The sequence below is a fragment of the Gopherus flavomarginatus genome, chromosome 18 (genome assembly GCF_025201925.1).
Source record: "Gopherus flavomarginatus isolate rGopFla2 chromosome 18, rGopFla2.mat.asm, whole genome shotgun sequence".
Classification (NCBI taxonomy): domain Eukaryota; kingdom Metazoa; phylum Chordata; order Testudines; family Testudinidae; genus Gopherus; species Gopherus flavomarginatus.
In genome coordinates this window covers 20,232,800-20,253,206 of record NC_066634.1, presented here as the reverse complement: position 1 = coordinate 20,253,206, position 20,407 = coordinate 20,232,800, and the positions used below count along the sequence as shown (strand labels likewise).

The 20,407-nt window shown below is 66.2% G+C and overlaps 1 protein-coding gene across 5 annotated transcripts in view; it reads left to right on the top strand.

The window, feature by feature from the left end:
• The first annotated feature begins 1,266 nt into the window (after positions 1 to 1,266).
• The window catches only part of DMPK (DM1 protein kinase), a 38,205-nt gene continuing 19,064 nt past the window's right edge, over positions 1,267 to 20,407 (top strand). For 2 of the 5 annotated variants that reach the window (XM_050928080.1, XM_050928081.1), the window contains exon 1: positions 1,268 to 1,587. In XM_050928080.1, coding sequence (XP_050784037.1) covers positions 1,428 to 1,587 — 160 coding nt within the window. In that variant the 5' untranslated portion in view covers positions 1,268 to 1,427. Of the gene's footprint in view, positions 1,588 to 20,407 lie in introns of all 5 variants that reach the window. The other 3 variants (XM_050928082.1, XM_050928079.1, XM_050928078.1) reach the window with 3 other exon arrangements.

Below are 20,407 nucleotides of genomic sequence, written 5' to 3'. Positions count from 1 at the left end.
CAGGGGGGCAGGCAGAGAGCTGTGCCGGTGGATGAGTGAATGGATAGATGCGGATGGACGGACGGGTGTATAGGCGGGCAGAGAGCTGTGGCCGGGGATGGATGGATGGCTGGATGGGTGGATGGACAGATGCGGACGGACGGACGGGTGTATAGGCGGGCGGGCGGGCAGAGAGCTGTGGCCGGGGATGGATGGATGGGTGGATGGATAGATGCGGACGGACGGACGGGTGTATAGGCGGGCGGGCAGAGAGCTGTGCCCGGGGATGGGTGGATGGATGGATAGATGCGGACGGACGGGTGTATAGGCGGGCGGGCAGAGAGCTGTGGCCGGGGATGGATGGATGGCTGGATGGGTGGATGGATAGATGCGGACGGACGGACGGGTGTATAGACGGGCGGGCAGAGAGCTGTGCCCGGGGATGGGTGGATGGATGGATAGATGCGGACGGACGGACGGGTGTATAGGCGGGCAGGCGGGCAGAGAGCTGTGGCCAGGGATGGCTGGATGGCTGGATGGATAGATGCGGACGGACGGACGGGTGTATAGGCGGGCGGGCGGGCAGAGAGCTGTGCACGGGGATGGGTGGATGGGTGGATAGATGCGGGTGGATGGACGGGAGGACGGGTGAATAGGGGGGCAGAGAGCTGTGCCCGGGGATGGGTGGATGGGTGGATAGATGCGGACGGATGGACGGACGGATGAGTGAACAGGGGGGCAGGCAGAGAGCTGTGCCGGTGGATGAGTGAATGGATAGATGCGGACGGACGGACGGGTGTATAGGCGGGCAGGCGGGCAGAGAGCTGTGGCCGGGGATGGCTGGATGGGTGGATGGATAGATGCGGACGGACGGACGGGTGTATAGGCGGGCAGGCGGGCAGAGAGCTGTGGCCAGGGATGGCTGGATGGCTGGATGGATAGATGCGGACGGACGGACGGGTGTATAGGCGGGAGGGCGGGCAGAGAGCTGTGGCCGGGCATGGCTGGACGGACACAGACGGGCTGGCTCCGTGGCGCGGGGGGACGGCTGGCTCCGCTCCGGGAGCGGGCGCGGCGGCAGGGAAGGGGTTAAGCGCCCGCCCCCCGCCCCGGGAGCTGTACATGGACAGTGGGTGCGGCCCCGCCAGCCCCCGCCCCCTGCCCCGGGCGGCTCCGTCCGCTGCGCTGCCAGCCCGGGGCAGGGCGCAGGGAGCCGCAGGCCAGGCCGGGGAGGTTCGGGGAGCCGCGCGGGGCCCGGGGCCGGCCGGGGACTGCGATGAGCCCGATCCGGGCCAGGGGGCGCTGAGCCGGGCGCCCATCCCCGTGGCTTCGGCGAGCGTGGCTGGATGTGAGGGAGGGGGAGAGGGCTCTGCCGACCCACGCGCGGGGGGACCCGCCGGGCTCGCGTCCGTGTCCCCGCCCTGCCCCCCACCCCACTAGGGCCCGCGATGTCCGCCGAGGTGCGACTGAAGCAGCTGGAGGCTCTGGCGCTGGACCGGAGCTTCCTGGGGCTGGACACGCTGCTGGACCTGCTGCTCTGCGTCTCCCACGAGCTGGGCGCCTCGCCCCTGGCCCACGAGAAATACATCGCGGAGTTCCTGCGCTGGGGTGAGCCCGCCGGACGCCGAGGTCCCTCCCCGGACGCGCCCTCCCACGCCCCGGACACCCAGGTCCCTCCCCGGCCGTGCCCCACGCCCCGGACACTTGGGTCCCTCCCCGGCAGCGCCCCACGCCCCGGACACCTGGGTCCCTCCCTGGCCGCCCCCCCTCACGCTCTGGACACCTGGGTCCCTCCCTGGTCACCCTCCTTCACGCCCCGGACACCTGGGACCCTCCCCGGCCGCCCCACCTCACTCCTCGGACACCCGGGTCCCTCCCCGGCCGCCCCCCGTCACGCCCCAGACACTCGAGTCCCTCCCTGGCCGCCCCCCTCACGCCCCGGACACCTGGGTCCCTCCCTGGCCAGGGTGGCATATCAGGGGGCATGCAGCTTGGTGGGGTGATGATGCAGGGGGGCGTGGTGCTGTGATGAGTTGGGGGTGCCTGGAAGCCCATGGGGAGCTGGGGCTGGTGGCCGGGCAGTATCATGAGTTTGGGAGGGCAGGAGGGGTCTCACGTTCTTGGCAACATTTTCCTTGGCATCTCCTCTAAGCCCCCTAACGGCCTGGGCCAGGGTGGGCCAGGAACAAAGATAAACCTGCCCTGCCCCCCAGAGCAGCCCACTTACGGAGGAGAGCCGATGAGTCACTCGTGCAGGCCCAGGGCACTGGGCAATTCACTGAGGTGGGGGGAACCGGGGCATGACCCCGCTGTCCCTGCCCCCTCACCTCCTGAGCACAGTGGGCCCCTCAGTGAAGAGCAAATTTCTCGGGTGCTGGGGAGAAGGCTTCCAGGTGTGGGGTGAGTCCCTCGGGGGCAGGGGGTCTGTATCGAGATCCCCCCCAGTGAAATCAGCGACGGGTGCCCAGTGACGAGGGGTCCAAGCTGGGGTGGGTCTGGTAGGGAGACACCTGGGTGTTGCAGATCCGAGCTCTCTTGGGAGTCTGGGTTGGGGGTGTGTGGAAGTTCTGGTTAGCCTGAAGCCTATATCGTGGGCCGGAGCCCCAAGCCCCACAGATGATTCCGCCTTATGAGTGGGATGGGGCTCAGGGCAGGGCAGGAAGCCTGTGGGATCCATGCTGCGGGGTGAGGGGGGGGTATCACCAGATTGGACAGGCGGCTGCTGGGTGTCAGGGGAGGGGTCCCCCCGGCAGTTCCAATCTGGCCTCCATTAACCAAAACCTGCCCCTTGCCGATCCCCCCCATCCCCCACACGTGAAGTGAGTTTGTTGGACTCAGCCCAGTTCAGAGTCGGCCTGTGAGCTTCCAGCCCCCGCCCGGCCCATGGAGATGGAGCCTCACGGAGTGCGGTTCCCTTGGCCGGGGGGGACAGCACCTGCTCGAGGGGAGCTTCAAATCCAGGCCTCTCTCGAGCCTGCTGCCCAGTCAGTGTCCAACGCTCCCTGGGGGTGAAGAAGGGGCTGCCAGGCCAAGACCACTGGCTGGCGCTGAGGGCTCTGGGAGGAGAGTGGGGTCTAGTGGTTAGAGGAGGGGACTGGGAGCCAGGACTCTGCTCTGCCACAGCCCATAGTCAAGTCCCTTCCCCTTTCTGTGACTTACTTTCCCTCCAGTGGCAATGAATAGAGAGGGCAAGGAAGGTTCATTACTGACCTCAGGGGAGGTCGCCACCTCGGGGAGGGGGGGCGGTGGGAGGGGTAAGGACCCCAGGGTTCTGTTCCTGGGCAGGGTGGAGTTTTGGGGGGAGGAGCTTGCCTAAGGCAGGGAGTGCCCATAATTCTCTAGACCTCCCCCTCCCTGCCCCTCCTTGGCTCTGTCTCTGGCGGGCAGGGAACAGGCTGGTTCAAAGTTGCTGCCTGCAGCAGGTACCAGGCAGGTCCCTGACCAAGTGCTCCGCCAACAGGAACATGCTGTGAGCAGAAGGGATGGCCCCGCCCACCTGGCAGCAGCTATGCTCCCCCCATCCCCCCCCCCGGGGCAGACCCAGGGGTTAGGCCAGGAGAGGAGCTGGGAGCCAGGACTCCTGGGTTCCCTGCCCAGTTCTGGGAAGGGAATGGTGCATAGTGGTTAGAGCAGGGGGAGTGGGAGCCAGGAGGGGAGCAGGGCAGCGTGCTTCCAGCTGGGAAAGTTTAGCATCCCGCTCCTGTGTCCCTGGGTAAGGGCTGGGCTCTGGCTCCGGCGCTTGCTCCAATAAGGAGAATTGTCTGATGTGTTCTCCTAGCCCCTTGCAGAGCTGGGTGGGCGGGGGGCCCTGGCTTCGAAATGCGGATGAGGAGGCCCAGAGAGGCCACGTGACAACCAGAGAACCCAGGAGTCCTGGACATGTGCCGTGCAATCCATGGGCTGGGAATCCTCACCCCCCAACCACAAGGCAGGATGTAGGCCAAGGAGCTCGGGTGGAGGGCTGGAATAGCGGGGCTGGGGTGGGGGCTGGACTGGGGGGTAACAGGGGTGTTGTCTTCTGAAGTGGAGGAGTCTTGCAGCTGTCAGGTGATGTCTTGGAAAGGAAAAGACTCATAGTCTGAGGGCCAGCCCCCTGCTGTCCCCATCCTGTGCTCCCCCCACCCCCAGCTCTGCCGGTGCCCCTCACTCCCGACCCGCAGCCCCCTGCTAGCCCAGCCCTGGGGTTCCCCCAAAACACTAGCTTGCAGATCTCCACCCAAATTGACCCCCAATGTTTTCTGAAGTTTCAAGGCCAGCTGCCCCCCCCAACTCTCTCTTGTGCCCCTTGTTTTGCTCTCTCTGCCTTGCTCCCTCCTCCCCAGCCCCTGGCCTTCCCCCACCCCCCTCCCAGCCAGGCCTGGTGCATTCCAGACCCCCATTAGCATCACACAGCTGCTATTGTTCAGCCTGGATGGAGCCTCATGGCACAGGCATGCCAGCTGTCCCAGGGAGGGGGGGAGTCTGGGCAGAGCCAAGCCCATGTCCCCGGGGATTGGCATCCTGGCCAGGCAGTGATGGAGTCCCTGGAGGCAGCTAAGAGAGCCAGGAGAAGGGGCACAGGTTGTACCCACAGGCTGCTGGCATTGCTCCGTTCTCCATTGAATCTCTCCGGCGTGGAGACTTCAAAGCACCCAAGACATTATCCCTGCTCTCAGGATTATGGGACAGGACTGGCACTCAGGCAGAAGGTGTTCAAGGAATGAAAATTGCAGCCACCTCTGGGGTGGGGCACAGCAGCTGTGTAACAGCCACTCAGCACTGCAGTGTGGAAGTGAGAGGCGGTGGAATGGGGTTACCGGGGAGCTTTCATGAGCACTTGCCACTGGTTCCCCGGAGAGGCCAATGCCGAAACAGGCCACAGGCTGAGCTTCCCTCTCCCTGCTCTAGGGGGAGCCCTTGTGGGGCTGAGGTGGGGCTTGTTGGCAGGGTGGGGACCCACCAAACCCCTCCCTCCAGCCTCATCCCCAGCTGGGAAATGGCTAGTCTTTGGGCCTCTGGCCATCTGTGCCCCAGGGCGGTGGGTTCCCTTCCGAACCCAACTGGCCAGGGGTGATTCACCCCATGTGCTGTTGATGGGGCACTGCTGTGGCGAAGCTCGCAGCGCTGGAGCCCCCCAGCTCTGTGCTGATGGGGCACTGCTATGGGGAAGCCCGCAGCACCAGGGGTCCCAGTTGGCCAGTGCCAGGGGGAAGACTGCGCGCTAGGGATCCCAGTTGGCCAGTGCTGGGGGAAGCCCGCAGCACCTGGGGCTCAGTAGGGCACTGCTGCCTGGAAGTTCACAGCACCAGAGCCGGAAGGCCCCACCTTCATTCGCTTCTGCCAGCCTCGTCCCCGAGCGGGATCCCGGAGGGAAAACACTGGGTTTGGCAGTGGCTGCCGGCCGCTCCGCCAGGCCCACTGGATCCGCTCCTTATGTGGACAAGCTGGCAGAGCCGCCCCTGCCCCTGGGCCTGGCCTGCGCCACGTGCTGTCGCAGGGGGATTTGTTGTCTGCGTGCTGGGAGTTTGTGCAATGCCATAAAAGGCCGGCTGCTCTCACCACTGCCTCCCCCACCCCCCTTGCTCTGCGCTGGGAGCTCAGTGCCAGGCTAAACACAGGTCCAGGCACTGCTGCTTATGAGGAGCCAGCAAAGCCCAGCTCAGGGGAGCGGGCTCCAGCAGCCTTAATATCAGAGCAATGCCCTGCCCCACACAGCGCCCCCTGCTGGGAGAGGCTGGGGCTGGAGTAGACAGGAGTTCCCCCCATAGCCAGCTCCTGCCCCGCTCCCCACAGCACCCCCTGCTGGGAGAGGCCGGGAGTGGAGTAGCTGGGAGCTCCCGCCACAGGGAGCTCCTGCCCTGCTCCCCACAGCACCCCCTGCTGGGAGAGGCCGGGGCTGGAGTAGCCAGGAGCTCCTCCCACAGCCAGCTCCTGCCCCGCTCCCCACAGCGCCCCCTGCTGGGAGAGGCTGGGGCTGTTTTGTCTCCACAGTGAAGGGAGGACAGGCCATGAATTTTACCAAGCTGCAGTAGGGCTCAGTGGTTAGAGCAGGGGGGGAGCTGGGATCCAGGACTCCTGGATTGTACCCCTGGTTCTGGGAAGGGTGTGGTGTCTAGTGGCTAGAGCGGGGGGCTGGGAGCCAGGACTCCTGGGTTCTGTCTCAGTGCCGGAAGGGGAGCATGATCTAACTAGCGCTCTGGTCAGGCCCTGACTAGATCTCTTGCTGTAGAATCAGTTCTCCCCCCTACTTCCCAGTTCTCCAGGCTCCGGTCACCAGGCCCAGGGCTGACTCCACTGCCTGGGGGCCAGCGTGTGGTTAGAATAGTCAGTGGCTCCATCATCTCTTGGGGGATCCTGGAGAACTTCTGGAGCAGCACAGCTGGGGACAGGGAAAGGAAGCAGGAAGTGGAGAGGGAGCTGGGGGGCGCTGTGATGCACTGGTGGGGTGCATGGGGGCTGGTGAGGCGTAGTGCACTGGTGGAGGCAGGGAGCTGGGGGGGCGCTGTGATGCACTGGTGGGGGTGGAGGGGGAGCTGGGGGGCGCTGTGGTGCACTGGTAGGGGTGGAGGGGGAGCTGGGGGGTGCTGTGGTACATTGATGGGGGCAAGGAGCAGGGGGTGGAGGGGGAGCTGGGGGGACGCTGTAGTGCACTGGTGGGGAGCTGGGGGGGCACTGTGGTGCACTGGTGGGGGTGGAGGGGGAGTTGGGGGGGCGCTGTGGTGTACTGGTGGGGGTGGAGGGGGAGATGGAAGGTGCTGTGGTGCACTGGCGGGGAGTTGGGGGGGTGCTGTGGTGCACTAGTGGGGGTGGAGGGGGAGTTGGGGGGGCGCTGTGGTGTACTGGTGGGGGTGGAGGGGGAGATGGAAGGTGCTGTGGTGCACTAGTGGGGGTGGAGGGGGAGTTGGGGGGGCGCTGTGGTGTACTGGTGGGGGTGGAGGGGGAGATGGAAGGTGCTGTGGTGCACTGGCGGGGAGTTGGGGGGGTGCTGTGGTGCACTAGTGGGGGTGGAGGGGGAGTTGGGGGGCGCTGTGGTGTACTGGTGGGGGTGGAGGGGGAGATGGAGGGCGCTGTGGTGCACTGGCGGGGAGTTGGGGGGGCACTGTGGTGCACTGGTGGGGAGCTCGGGGGGCACTGTGGTGCACTGGCGGGGAGCGGGGGGGTGCTGTGGTGCACTGGTGGGGGTGGAGGGGGAGATGGAGGGCGCTGTGGTGCACTGGCGGGGAGCTGGGGGGGTGCTGTGGTGCACTGGTGGGGGTGGAGGGGGAGATGGAGGATGCTGTGGTGCACTAGTGGGGGTGGAGGGGGAGTTGGGGGAGCACTGTGGTGTACTGGTGGGGGTGGAGGGGGAGATGGAGGGCGCTGTGGTGCACTGGCGGGGAGTTGGGGGGGCGCTGTGGTGTACTGGTGGGGGTGGAGGGGGAGATGGAGGATGCTGTGGTGCACTAGTGGGGGTGGAGGGGGAGTTGGGGGGGCGCTGTGGTGTACTGGTGGGGGTGGAGGGGGAGATGGAAGGTGCTGTGGTGCACTGGCGGGGAGTTGGGGGGGTGCTGTGGTGCACTAGTGGGGGTGGAGGGGGAGTTGGGGGGGCGCTGTGGTGTACTGGTGGGGGTGGAGGGGGAGATGGAAGGTGCTGTGGTGCACTGGCGGGGAGTTGGGGGGGTGCTGTGGTGCACTAGTGGGGGTGGAGGGGGAGTTGGGGGGCGCTGTGGTGTACTGGTGGGGGTGGAGGGGGAGATGGAGGGCGCTGTGGTGCACTGGCGGGGAGTTGGGGGGGCACTGTGGTGCACTGGTGGGGAGCTCGGGGGGCACTGTGGTGCACTGGTGGGGGTGGAGGGGGAGATGGAGGGCGCTGTGGTACACTGGCAGGGAGCGGGGGGGGTGCTGTGGTGCACTGGTGGGGAGCTGGGTGGGCGCTGTGGTGCACTGGCAGGGAGCGGGGGGGTGCTGTGGTGCACTGGCGGGGAGTTGGGGGGGCACTGTGGTGCACTCGTGGGGAGCTGGGGGGCGCTGTGGTGCACTGGTGGGGGTGGAGGGGGAGCTGGGGGGTGCTGTGGTACATTGATGGGGGCAAGGAGCAGGGGGTGGAGGGGGAGCTGGGGGGACGCTGTAGTGCACTGGTGGGGAGCTGGGGGGGCACTGTGGTGCACTGGTGGGGGTGGAGGGGGAGATGGAGGGCACTGTGGTGCACTGGCAGGGAGCTGGGGGGTCACGGTGGTGCACTGGCGGGGAGCTGGGTGGGCGCTGTGGTGTACTGGTGGGGGTGGAGGGGGAGATGGAGGATGCTGTGGTGCACTAGTGGGGGTGGAGGGGGAGTTGGGGGGGCGCTGTGGTGTACTGGTGGGGGTGGAGGGGGAGATGGAAGGTGCTGTGGTGCACTGGCGGGGAGTTGGGGGGGTGCTGTGGTGCACTAGTGGGGGTGGAGGGGGAGTTGGGGGGCGCTGTGGTGTACTGGTGGGGGTGGAGGGGGAGATGGAGGGCGCTGTGGTGCACTGGCGGGGAGTTGGGGGGGCACTGTGGTGCACTGGTGGGGAGCTCGGGGGGCACTGTGGTGCACTGGCGGGGAGCGGGGGGGTGCTGTGGTGCACTGGTGGGGGTGGAGGGGGAGATGGAGGGCGCTGTGGTGCACTGGCGGGGAGCTGGGGGGGTGCTGTGGTGCACTGGTGGGGGTGGAGGGGGAGATGGAGGATGCTGTGGTGCACTAGTGGGGGTGGAGGGGGAGTTGGGGGAGCACTGTGGTGTACTGGTGGGGGTGGAGGGGGAGATGGAGGGCGCTGTGGTGCACTGGCGGGGAGTTGGGGGGGCGCTGTGGTGCACTAGTGGGGGTGGAGGGGGAGTTGGGGGAGCACTGTGGTGTACTGGTGGGGGTGGAGGGGGAGATGGAGGATGCTGTGGTGCACTAGTGGGGGTGGAGGGGGAGCTGGGGGGGCACTGTGGTGCACTGGTGGGGTGGAGGGGGAGATGGAGGGCGCTATGGTGCACTGGCAGGGAGCGGGGGGGTGCTGTGGTGCACTGGTGGGGAGCTGGGTGGGCGCTGTGGTGCACTGGTGGGGGTGGAGGGGGAGATGGAGGGCGCTGTGGTGCACTGGCAGGGAGCGGGGGGGGTGCTGTGGTGCACTGGTAGGGAGCTGGGTGGGCGCTGTGGTGCACTGGTGGGGGTGGAGGGGGAGATGGAGGGCGCTGTGGTACACTGGCAGGGAGCGGGGGGGGGTGCTGTGGTGCACTGGTGGGGAGCTGGGTGGGCGCTGTGGTGCACTGGCAGGGAGCGGGGGGGTGCTGTGGTGCACTGGCGGGGAGTTGGGGGGGCACTGTGGTGCACTCGTGGGGAGCTGGGGGGCGCTGTGGTGCACTGGTGGGGGTGGAGGGGGAGATGGAGGGTGCTGTGGTGCACTCGTGGGGAGCTGGGGGGGGCGCTGTGGTGTACTGGTGGGGGTGGAGGGGGAGATGGAGGGCGCTGTGGTGCACTGGCGGGGAGTTGGGGGGGCACTGTGGTGCACTGGTGGGGAGCTGGGTGGGCGCTGTGGTGCACTGGCAGGGAGCTGGGGGGGCGCTGTGGTGTACTGGTGGGGGTGGAGGGGGAGATGGAGGGTGCTGTGGTGCACTCGTGGGGAGCTGGGGGGGGCGCTGTGGTGTACTGGTGGGGGTGGAGGGGGAGCTGGGGGGGTGCTGTGGTGCACTGATGGGGGTGGAGGGGGAGATGGAGGGCGCTGTGGTGCACTGGCAGGGAGCTGGGGGGGTGCTGTGGTGCACTCGTGGGAGCTGCGGGGGGCACCGTAGTGCACTGGTGGGGAGCTGGGTGGGCGCTGTGGTGTACTGATGGGGGTGGAGGGGGAGATGGAGGGCGCTGTGGTGCACTGGTGGGGAGCTGGGTGGGCGCTGTGGTGTACTGGTGGGGGTGGAGGGGGAGCTGGGGGGGGTGCTGTGGTGCACTGATGGGGGTGGAGGGGGAGATGGAGGGCGCTGTGGTGTACTGGTGGGGGTGGAGGGGGAGATGGAGGGCGCTGTGGTGCACTGGTGGGGAGCTGGGTGGGCGCTGTGGTGCACTGGTGGGGGTGAAGGGGGAGCTGGGGGGTTGCTGTGGTGCACTCGTGGGAGCTGCGGGGGGCACCGTAGTGCACTGGCAGGGGCAGGGAGCAGGGCGGGGTGTAGCCCCTCCAGGCCGTAGTTTGTGTATGGAAAGTTTCAGGCGCAGGAATTTCCGTTCCAGGCACAAGCCCCGCCACGGCCCGGCTGGAATCTGAGAATCGCGACGAGCCCAGATTCCCAACCCCGCCACAACCCGAAATAGGAGCTGGAGGAAGGGGCGGGGGGGATCCTGTCAGTGCTCCAAGGCCTCCTGCGAAGCTGCCTCCTCCCCCACAGAGGGGGCGGGGTGGGGGGGTCTGGTGTCCAAAAATAGACCCACGTCTTCACTAAAGTGTTGCTAGCCACTGCTCTCCTCCCAGCGCCAGGCCTTGGTGCGGGGCAGCACTCAGCGCGCAGGGCAGGCCTCTGCCCTTCCCGGTTCTGTGCAGCACCTGGCGCGCTGGGACCCTGATCCCCGCCAGGGCTCAGGGGTGATATTCATAATTCCTCTTCCTGCCCTCCCCGTTCATTGCCATCAGCGGGAGAGTGGGGCACAGGGAGGGGCTGTCACAGAGCAGAGAACAGAACCCAGGAGTCCTGGCTCCCAGCCCCCCTGCTCTAACCACTAGACCCCACTCCCCTCCCAGAGCTGGGGAGAGAACCCAGGAGTCCTGGCTCCCAGTCCCCTCTTCTAACCACTGGATTTGTTAGGTGTCTCTAAAGCGAGCGGGTCGGACCCAGCCCCCTCCTGGCTCTGCTCCATTTTTCCATGAGGTTTTTTTTCATCATCTCGCTAGGAAGCCGTGGCCTGTGGAGCATTTGGGGCGTGGCAGGGACAGGGGCATTTGGGGCACTGTGAGGACGGAGGGGCGTGTGGGGCATGACAGGGACACGGGTGTTCAGGGCATTGTGGGGGTGCAGGGGCCTTCAGGGTGCTGCGGTGGTGGAGGGGTGTTTGGGGCATGGCAAGGATAGGGGCCTTTGGGGTGCTGCGGGGGTGGAGGGGCGTGCGGGGCGTGGCAGGCGCGTTCTGGGCACTACCAGGGTGGAGGGGCCTGCGGGGCACGGCAGACACAGGGGCCTTTGGGGCACTGCGGTGGTGGAGGGGTGTGTGGGGCATGGCCAGGGGCGGCTCCAGGCCCCAGCACGCCAAGCGCGTGCTTGGGGCGGCAAGCCGCGGGGGGTGCTCTGCCGGTTGCCGGAAGGGCGGCAGGTGGCTCCGGTGGACCTCCCGCAGGCGTGCTTGTGGAGGGTCCGCTGGTCCCGCAGCTTTGGTCACGCCTGCGGGAGGTCCACCGGAGCTACCTGCCGCCCTCCCGGCGACCAGCAGAGCACCCCCTGTGACGTGCCGCCCTGCTTGGGGCAGCAAAATGTCTAGAGCCGCCCCTGGGCGTGGCAGAGGCATTCGGGGCACTACTGGGGTGGATGGGCATGCGGGACGTGGCAGGGACAGGGGCCTTCGGGGCGCTGTGGGGGTGGAGGGGCATGTGGGATGTGGCAGGGGCCATCGAGGTGCTGCGGGGGTGGAGGGGCGTGCGGGGTGTGGCAGGGACAGGGGCCTTTGGGGCACTGCAGGGGTGGAGGGGTGTGTGGGGCATGACAGGGGCCATCGGGATGCTGTGGGGGTGGAGGGGCGTGCAGGGTGTGGCAGGGGCTTTGGGGCGCTGTGGGGGTGGAGGGGCCTGTAGGGCGTGGCAGGGGCTTTGGGGCGCTGCGGTGGTGGAGGGGCGTTTGGGGCATGGCAGGGATAGGGGCCTTTGGGGTACTATGGGGGTGGAGGGACGTGCGGGGCATGGCAGACGCGTTCTGGGCACTACCAGGGTGGAGGGGTGTGCGGGGCATGGCAGACACAGGGGCCTTCGGGGCGATACAGGGGTGGAGGGGCATGCGGGACGTGGCAGGGACAGGGGCCCTCCGGGGCGCTGTGGGGGTGGAGGGGCGTGTGGGATGTGGCAGGGGCCATCGGGGTGCTGCGGGGCTGGAGGGGCGTGCGGGGCGTGGCAGGGCCTTTGGAGCGCTGTGGGGGTGGAGGGGCCTGTAGGGCGTGGCAGGGGCTTTGGGGCGCTGCAGTGGTGGAGAGGTGTTTGGTGCATGGCAGGGATAGGGCCTTCGGGGCGCTGTGGGGGTGGAGGGGCGTGTGGGATGTGGCAGGGGCCATCGGGGTGCTGCGGGGGTGGAGGGGCATGCGGGGTGTGGCAGGGACAGGGGCCTTCGGGGCACTGCAGGGGTGGAGGGGTGTGTGGGGCATGACAGGGGCCATCGGGGTGCTGTGGGGGTGGAGGGGCGTGCGGGGCATGGCAGGACCTTTGGAGCGCTATGAGGGTGGAGGGGCCTGTAAGGTGTGGCAGGGGCTTTGGGGCGCTGCGGTGGTGGAGGGGCATTTGGGGCATGGCAGGGATAGGGGCCTTTGGGGTACTATGGGGGTGGAGGGACGTGTGGGGCGTGGCAGACGCGTTCTGGGCACTACCAGGGTGGAGGGGTGTGCGGGGCATGGCAGACACAGGGGCCTTCAGGGCGATGCGGGGGTGGAGGGGCATGTGGGGCATGGCAGGGACCTTTGGGTCGCCGCGGTGGTGGAGGGGCGTGCGGGGCGTGGCAGGGGCCTTCGGGGCGCTGTGATGGTGGAGGGGTATGCAGGGCATGGCTGGGGCCTTCGGGGCGCTGCGGGGGTGGAGGGCGTGAGTGGTGTGGCAGGGACAGGGCCCTTCAGGGCGCTGCGGGGGTGGAGGGGCGTGTGGGGCATGGCAGGGGCCTTCGGGGTGCTGCGGGGGTGGAGGGATGTGCGGGGCGTGGCAGGGGCTTTGGGACGCTGTAGGGGTGGAGGGGTGTGTGGGGCGTGGCAGGGCCTTTGGGGTACTGTGGGGGTGGAGGGGTGTGTGGGGCGTGGCAGGGACAGGGGCATTCAGGGTGCTGCGGGGGTGGAGGGGCGTGTGGGGCATGGCAGAGGCCTTCGGGGTGCTGCGGGGGTGGAGGGGCGTGCGGGGCATGGCAGGGGCTTTGGGACGCTGTGGGGGTGGAGGGGCGTGCAGGGCGTGGCAGGGCCTTTGGGGCTCTGTGAGGGTGGAGGGGTGTGTGGGGCATGGCAGGGACAGGGGCGTTCGGGGCGCTGCGGGGTTGGAGGGCGTGCGGGATGTGGCAGGGCCTTTGGGGCGCTGTGGGGGTGGAGGGACGTGTGGGCGTGGCAGGGGCTTTGGGGCGTTGTGGGAGTGAATGGGCGTGCAGGGTGTGGCAGGGGCCTTCGGGGTGATGCAGGGGTGGAGGGGCGTGGCAGGGACCTTCGGGGCGCTTCAGGGGTGGAAGGGCATTTGGGGCATGGCAGGGAGAGGGGCCTTCGAGGCGCTGCGGGAGTGGAGGGCGTGCGGGGCGTGGCAGGGATGGGCATTCGGGGCGCTGCGGGGGTGGAGGGTGTGCGGGGCATGGCAGGGATGGGCATTCGGGGCGCTGCGGGGTTGGAGGGCATGCAGGGCTTGGCGGGGCCTTCGGGGCCCTTTGGGGGTGAAGGGGCATTTGAGGCGTGGCAGTGACAGGGGTCTTCGGGGCGCTGTGGGGGTGGAGGGTGTGCGGGGCATGGCAAGGACGGGCATTCTAGGTGCTGCAGGGGTGGAGGGTGTGCGGGGCGTGGCAGGGACAGGCATTCACGGTGCTGCGGGAGAGGAGGGCGTGCGGGGTGTGGCAGGGCCTTTGAGGCGCTGTGGGGGTGGAGGGATGTGTGGGGCGTGGCAGGGGCCTTCGGGGCGCTGCAGGGGTGGAGGACGTGCGGGACGTGGCAGGGACAGGGGCCTTCGGGGTGCTGCGGGGGTGGAGGAGCATGCGGGGCGTGGCAGGGACAGGGGCCTTCGGGGTGCTGCGGGGGTGGACGGCGTGTGGGGCATGGCAGGGCCTTTGGAGCGCTGTGGGGGTGGAGGGGCATGTAGGGTGTGGCAGGGCCTTCGGGGTGCTGCGGGGGTGGAGAGGCATTTGGGGCATGGCAGGGACAGGGGCCTTCGGGGTGCTGCGGGGGTGGACGGCGTGCAGGGCGTGGCAGGGATGGGCATTCGGGGCTCTGCGGGGGTGGAGGGTGTGCGGGGCATGGCAGGGACGGGCATTGGGGCGCTGCGGAGGTGGAGGTCGTGCGGGGCATGGCAGGGACAGGAGCCTTCGGGGTGCTGCGGGGGTGGAGGGCATGCGGGGTGTGCCAGGGAGGGGTTATTTGGGGCACCCAGGGTGTGGCTGCTGCATTGCCATCAGCCAGGAGGGGCATATGGGCTTGGGGGACGCGGAGGGGGTGGCCGGAGGAGTGGGCGCTGGCTGTCAGCCTGAGCTACGGGGTTTTTAGTGGGGCTCTGAGCTCGCTGGGTTCTGCTCCGGCCCGGATTCCTGCCCACGCAGGGCAGTGCCCCAAATGGAGACGGCTCCTGGCTCATCTGTCCCGTGGTGCCAGGCGTGGCCAGGCTGCCAGACCCTCCCCATTCCACTTCCCCAAACAACGCCCCCCCCGCCCGCCGTGGTGTTTACACTCCCTGATATTAATAGACTGCCACGACCTGCCCCCGCTTGCTGCCCAGCCAACAGGGGATGGATTTAGCTCTGGATCTCGCCCGGCTGCATCTCCCCTCCCGGTCCCTGCCCCAGGTCAGACCTCGGGCTATTTTGTCCAAAGAATGGTCTGGCGGCGAAGGCGGGTGCCGAGTGCTGGCTTGAGGGCACCTTGGCCCCCTGACCTTGCTTCCTGCGTGGCAGGAGGAGGGGACTGGGGCTCAGGATGTCTAGCGGTTAGAGCATGGGGAAGTGGGGGAGTCCGGACTCCTGGGTTCTCGTCCCAGCTGCGGACAGGGAGCACGGGCGAGTGTTAGCAGCGAGTGATTGTTACCACCCCCAAAGCTTGTTCGGAGCGCGCTGTGCCCCGCCCCGGTTGAGAGCCTCCGTAAGCATGGCACCCACCATCCCCTGCCCCGCCAAGCCCAGGCCTGAGGTGATTTGAACTAGCAGCATAGGGGCCTGCACCTTCCCAGGGGCGTATGGCCCCCAACATCCAGCCAGTCACCCCCCCAGCACCCTCTGACCCTCCCCGCACTCAGCCCAGGCTGGCCCCTTTGCTCGCACACATGATGGGAGTAAGGGGTCACGGCCCCTCCCTGCCCAGCACAGGATTGTGGGCGGAGACATGGGTGATATGCCCTGTCCATGCACGGGACCCTGCTCCTTTGCCGTGGTCTCTTCCCTCCCCCTCTCTATTTCCCCCTCCACACACCCCCCCATCATTAAGCTTCATCCATCACCTGTTGGCCCCTGATAAATCTCTCCCCCTGCTGGCTCCGGGGGGGGGGGAGGGCTCCGATGGGGGGCTGGGACACAGCTCCTGTCCTTGCCTTTCAGTGCTTGCCCTGCCCGCATCTTTCCCCATCTAGGGTTAAAGGAGCCAACATGCCCCAGGCTGCGGGCCACAGCTAAGGTCTGGGTGTGGGGGGCTCGGCCTCGAGCAATGGGTAGTTATTTGGCATAGTCCTGGCCAAGGGAGCAGGACCCAGGCTGGTTCCTGCCCCCCGATTGCTTGCAGAGAGGTGGGGTAGGGGGGAGACCCTGCTAACTCCTGTAAGACACTGGCCTGCATCGCTTGCCTGGTGACAGTTCTCCATGCAGGAGTTTGTGGTCCCATGCGGGAGCTGGGGCAACACTCCCGTACTCTTCCCCCTCCAGCAGGATCCGCAGGATGCGAGCCTGCCCACCCTCGAGCTAAAGGAGCAACCTCAGCAGCCAGCAGCAGTAGTTGGCCGTTATCGTCTTAGTAAAGCAGCCGCCCCAGGGGCTACTGGCTGCACAGGGGCGTTAGTGCCTCACCCGTGTTTCGATGCTGCAGCGACAGGCGCCCCGAGAGACTGGTGGAGACGGGGGAGCTCCCAGCAGCTCGGGAGGAAGGGGACCGGTCCCGGACACAGAGCATTTTACCGTGGCTAAACGTCTGGGAACGGGGGCCGTGCTCCCAGGATGGGGGGAACGATCGGCAGAACACGGGCGCCCAGTGCGGCCCTGGGGCCAAACAGGCTAACACACCCGCAGGGGCGTCTTGCGGAGGAGCAAAGAGGTGATTTTCCCTCTGGACTGGGCCCTGGTGCGACTGCTGTGGCACTCCTGGGTCCATCTCCGGCGCCCACAATTCAAGGATGTTGATAAATTGCCGAAGGGTCAGAGAAGAGCCACCCGAATGATCAAAGCATGAGAAAACCTGCCTCACAGTGAGAGACCCCAGGAGCTAAAGCCCATGACGATGAGCCAGGGGGTGGGAGGTCTGGTCCCAGCTCCCCCTGATGGTGGGCAAGGGACTTTGTGTGCCTGGCGGCTGCTTGGCTTTCTCTCCAGGCCTGGTGCCCTCCCCTTGTACTGACAGAGCGTAACGCACTGTCCCCTCTTCAAAGAGCAGACAGATCCGACCCCTCTGCTTACAGGCTCTTTTGAGAATAGGGGCCAAAAGCTGGTGCTTCCTAATAATCTTTTCTCACCTCGATTCCCTTCGCCCCACCACCAACAGGCAGCCACCTCTGGGGTGGGACGCAGCAGCTGTTAAAAGAGCTGCCTGTCAGTGATGCAGCACAGAAGTGGAGGAGGCAGAGCTAACAAACAGCAGAAGTTCAAGGAGACGATAGGCTTTGGCCAGGACTATCGTTATCCTGTTGGAAATGTCAAGGGCTCAGTTTTCCATCCAGAAGATGACGAGCCAAGCCACACGCTGGGCTGTTGGATCAGTGCTGCGAGGTCCCACTGCAGTTGGCATCCTCCTGGATGTCTCCTGCCCCAATCGCACCCTGCGGGGCCACAGGTGAGACACGACGGGACAACACAGAGGTCCTACGTCCTGGGCTGGCAGGGACAGGCCCCTGCGTGGACTTGGGAAGCAGAGGTCTGGAGAGCCGGGGTGGCTGGTGTAAGCCTCGGTCGGGATCTCCCGGGACCCCCTTGCAGCCCGGCTCTGGGGCAACAGGGTTGAGGCCAGCAGCAGGTGCGGGTAGACTGACTCCAGTGGCTCGGCTGGGATAAAAGCACCGGGGCTCCCCATCCTCATGCTTCAGCTGGGAGCTGCTCACCAGCAGGGTCAGGAAGGCCACTGCCCCCATCGCATAGCACCGCGCAGCCGGCAGGGGAATGCATGTGTGAGACCTTCGCTTGGCCGCTGCTGGAGATGGGATGGAGCCCTGTGTGGCCGGAGACAGGATGTTGGCCAAGACAGAACTCCGGGTTGATTTGTGTGTGTTTGGAGGCAGGATACCGGAATCGATGGAGTCCCAGGTAGATCTGATGTGGCTGGAAGAGGGATATGGGCCGAGATGGAGCCCTGGGAAGATCCGGTGTGGCTGGAGGCTGGATACTGGAGTGAATGGAGCCCCAGGCAGATCCGGTGTGGCTGGAGGCAGGATACTGGAGTCCATGGAGCCCTGGGCAGATCCGGTGTGGCCAGAGGTGGGATACTGGAGTCCATGGAGCCTCAGGCAGATCCGGTGTGGCCGGAGATGGGATACTGGAGTGAATGGAGCCTCAGGCAGATCCAGTGTGGCGGGAGGTGGGATACTGGAGTGAATGGAGCCTCAGGCAGATCCAGTGTGGCCAGAGGTGCGATACTGGAGTCCATGGAGCCCCAGGCAGATCCGGTGTGGCCGGAGGCAAGATACTGGAGTCCACGTAGCCCCAGGCAGATCCAGTGTGGCCGGAGGCAAGATACTGGAGTCCATGGAGCCCCGGGCAGATCTGGTGTGGCCGGAGGCGGGATACTGGAATGAATGGAGCCCTGGGCAGATCCGATGTGGCTGGAGGCAAGATACTGGAGTCCATGGAACCCTGGGCAGATCCGGTGTGGCCGAAGGCAGGATACTGGAGTGAATGGAGCCTCGGGCAGATCCAGTGTGGCCGGAGGTGGGATACTGGAGTGAATGGAGACCTGGGCAGATCCGGTGTGGCTGGAGGCAGGATACTGGAGTCCATGGAGCCCTGGGTAGATCCGGTGTGGCCGGAGGTGGGATATTGTCCGAGAAGGAGCCTCAGGTAAATCTGGTGTGGCTGGAGGCAGGATACTGGAGTCCATGGAACCCCGGGCAGATCCGATGTGGCTGGAGGCAGGATACTGGAGTGAATGAAGCCTTGGGCAGATCTGTTGTGGCCGGACGCAGGATACTGGAGTAAATGGAGCCTTGGGCACATCTGTTGTGGCCGGAGGCAGGATATTGGAGTCCATGGAGCCCCAGGCAGATCCGGTGTGGCCAGAGGTGGGATATCATCCGAGAAGGAGTCTCAGGTAGATCTGGTGTGGCTGGAGGCAGGACACTGGAGTGAATGGAGCCCTGGGTAGATCCAGTGTTATTACTGCTCCCAGTTCAGCGCCATGTCCAGCCCTGCTTCCACACTAGGGACAAAGGGGCTTTTTTGAACATGCGGTAAAAATCTTTGCATGGACAAGGGCAGCTTGTAATTTTCCCACATGTTAGCTGCTCCAGGCTCCCCTCCCAGGATAGGCACACACTGCCCCGTGAGTCCAGGATTCAAACTCAGGGTCCAAACTAAACCACCTTCCATCTATACACAAACGGTGCTAACCCAGGACCCGGATCCAGCCTCCCAGGACCCTCCAGGGCAGAGTGTCCAAGCCTGAGTCAAGCCAGGATCCAGGGTTCAAATCCTGTTGCACTGGACTTGTGCGCTGGGAGTCCACCAAAAATATCCTACAATCCCACAGGCAGACTGTCTCTTGGGCAGTCAAGTTTTCCTACCCTGCACCACAGAGAGCTAGAGCGGCCCCATTTTGGGAGGACGCTAGGAAGTCTGGGATATCGGTGGTGGGGCTCGGGCCCGTCTACTGCAGTGTAGATGATGCAGCCCCAGGTTGGGCCGTGGGTTCAACACTTCCTAACCAGGGGTTACCAACGGGTGTCGACGCTCAAGCCCTAGGGTAGCAAACCCGGCATCTGCTGACTCCAGTTCCGCTAGCCCAGGGCTGCCACTGCCATGTAGACAGACCCCGCCGTGTTTCCCACTGCTGGCTAATGTGTGTGAACCAAACTGCCTTGTCCGCACTAGGGTGTTAGTGAACGTGGGGCAAAACCGCCTGTTGTCTCTGGCTGCCTGGGCCCCAGGCCCCTGGTGGTGTCACTGACCCTGGTGAAAAATGACTGGGAACCCCTCCTGCAGCAGAACGGCCGGGGAATGGTGTGTGGATAGGAATTGCCGGCTAGGGCCTTGGACCAGCAGCCGATGCACTTTGGAGTCCCGCTGCCCTGGGCCTGGGGGCTGTCTGCATCGCGCCTAGATGGCACCGCGGCCCATGGTGCTACCCCTGCCCCGGCAGCCCGGATTTCACCCCCAAGTGCGCACGCAGAGCCCTAGTGGCGTGTCCAGCTCGTGCTGGGATAGACCCGTGCTGTGGCTTTTCCCTGGAGGCAGCCAGCAGAGGCCGTACTGGATGGAAGGGACAGGGCTGCTTTCCAGGTAAAAACTACCTTTGCTTTGCCTCCCCTAGGATTTCACGTGGCGCTAGCTAGTCGGGCTAAGAAACCCACTTTTTTTTTTGTTGCTGAGACTTGACACATTCTCAGGGTTGTGCCGGCTTCTCCGTCACGCCTTGTGCTAAACTGCTGCACAGCGTCGCAGTGTGAGCGTTTAACACAGCTGCTGCGCCCCGCCCCAGAGGTGGCTGCATGGCGGTTGAATTTGTCCGGAGCGCGTGGGGCTCTGGCAGGGCAGGAGACCCCGGAGAAAGGAAAGCACTCAATGCAGGCGGGTATTGAGAAGGCTGGGGCTGGCGCTGAGAGAGGAGCATGCGAAAGACTTTACCCCACAGCACCCAAGCCCGGCCTGCGTTCAGTACCAAGCAATCAGCCGCCGGAGACTGAGGGGCCTGAGAGGGGAACCTCGGGGGGGACCAGCCCCAGAAGGGGTGCGCATGGGTGGGGGATTCCTGGGACTGCCAGGGCCCCATTCTACCCTCCCCCACTGGGCTGGCAGTGGGGGGGGGGATGAGGGCTGTGTGGGGAATGGGGAGGTGCAGAACCGATGGCTGTGGGGGGTGGGTGAGGGGGAAGCACAGGGCTGGGGGTGGGGGGATGGGGAGGTGCAGGACCGTGGGTTGTTGGGGGCGGGTGAGGGGGAACAGGGCTGTGGGTGGGGGTGTGCAGGACTGATGGCTGTGGGGGGCGGGTGAGGGGGATGCACAGGCTTGGCTGTGGGGGGGGTGGGGAGGTGCAGGCCCAAAGGCCGTGGGGGGGCAGGTGAGGGGGCTGCACGGGGTTGGCTGTGGGGGGGATGAGGGTGTGGAGAACCGAGGGCTGTGGGGGGCGGGTGACGGGAGTGCACGGGGCTGGCTGTGGGGGGGATGGCGGTGTGGAGAAACAATGACTGTGGGGGGCGAGTGAGGGGGTGCACAGGGCTG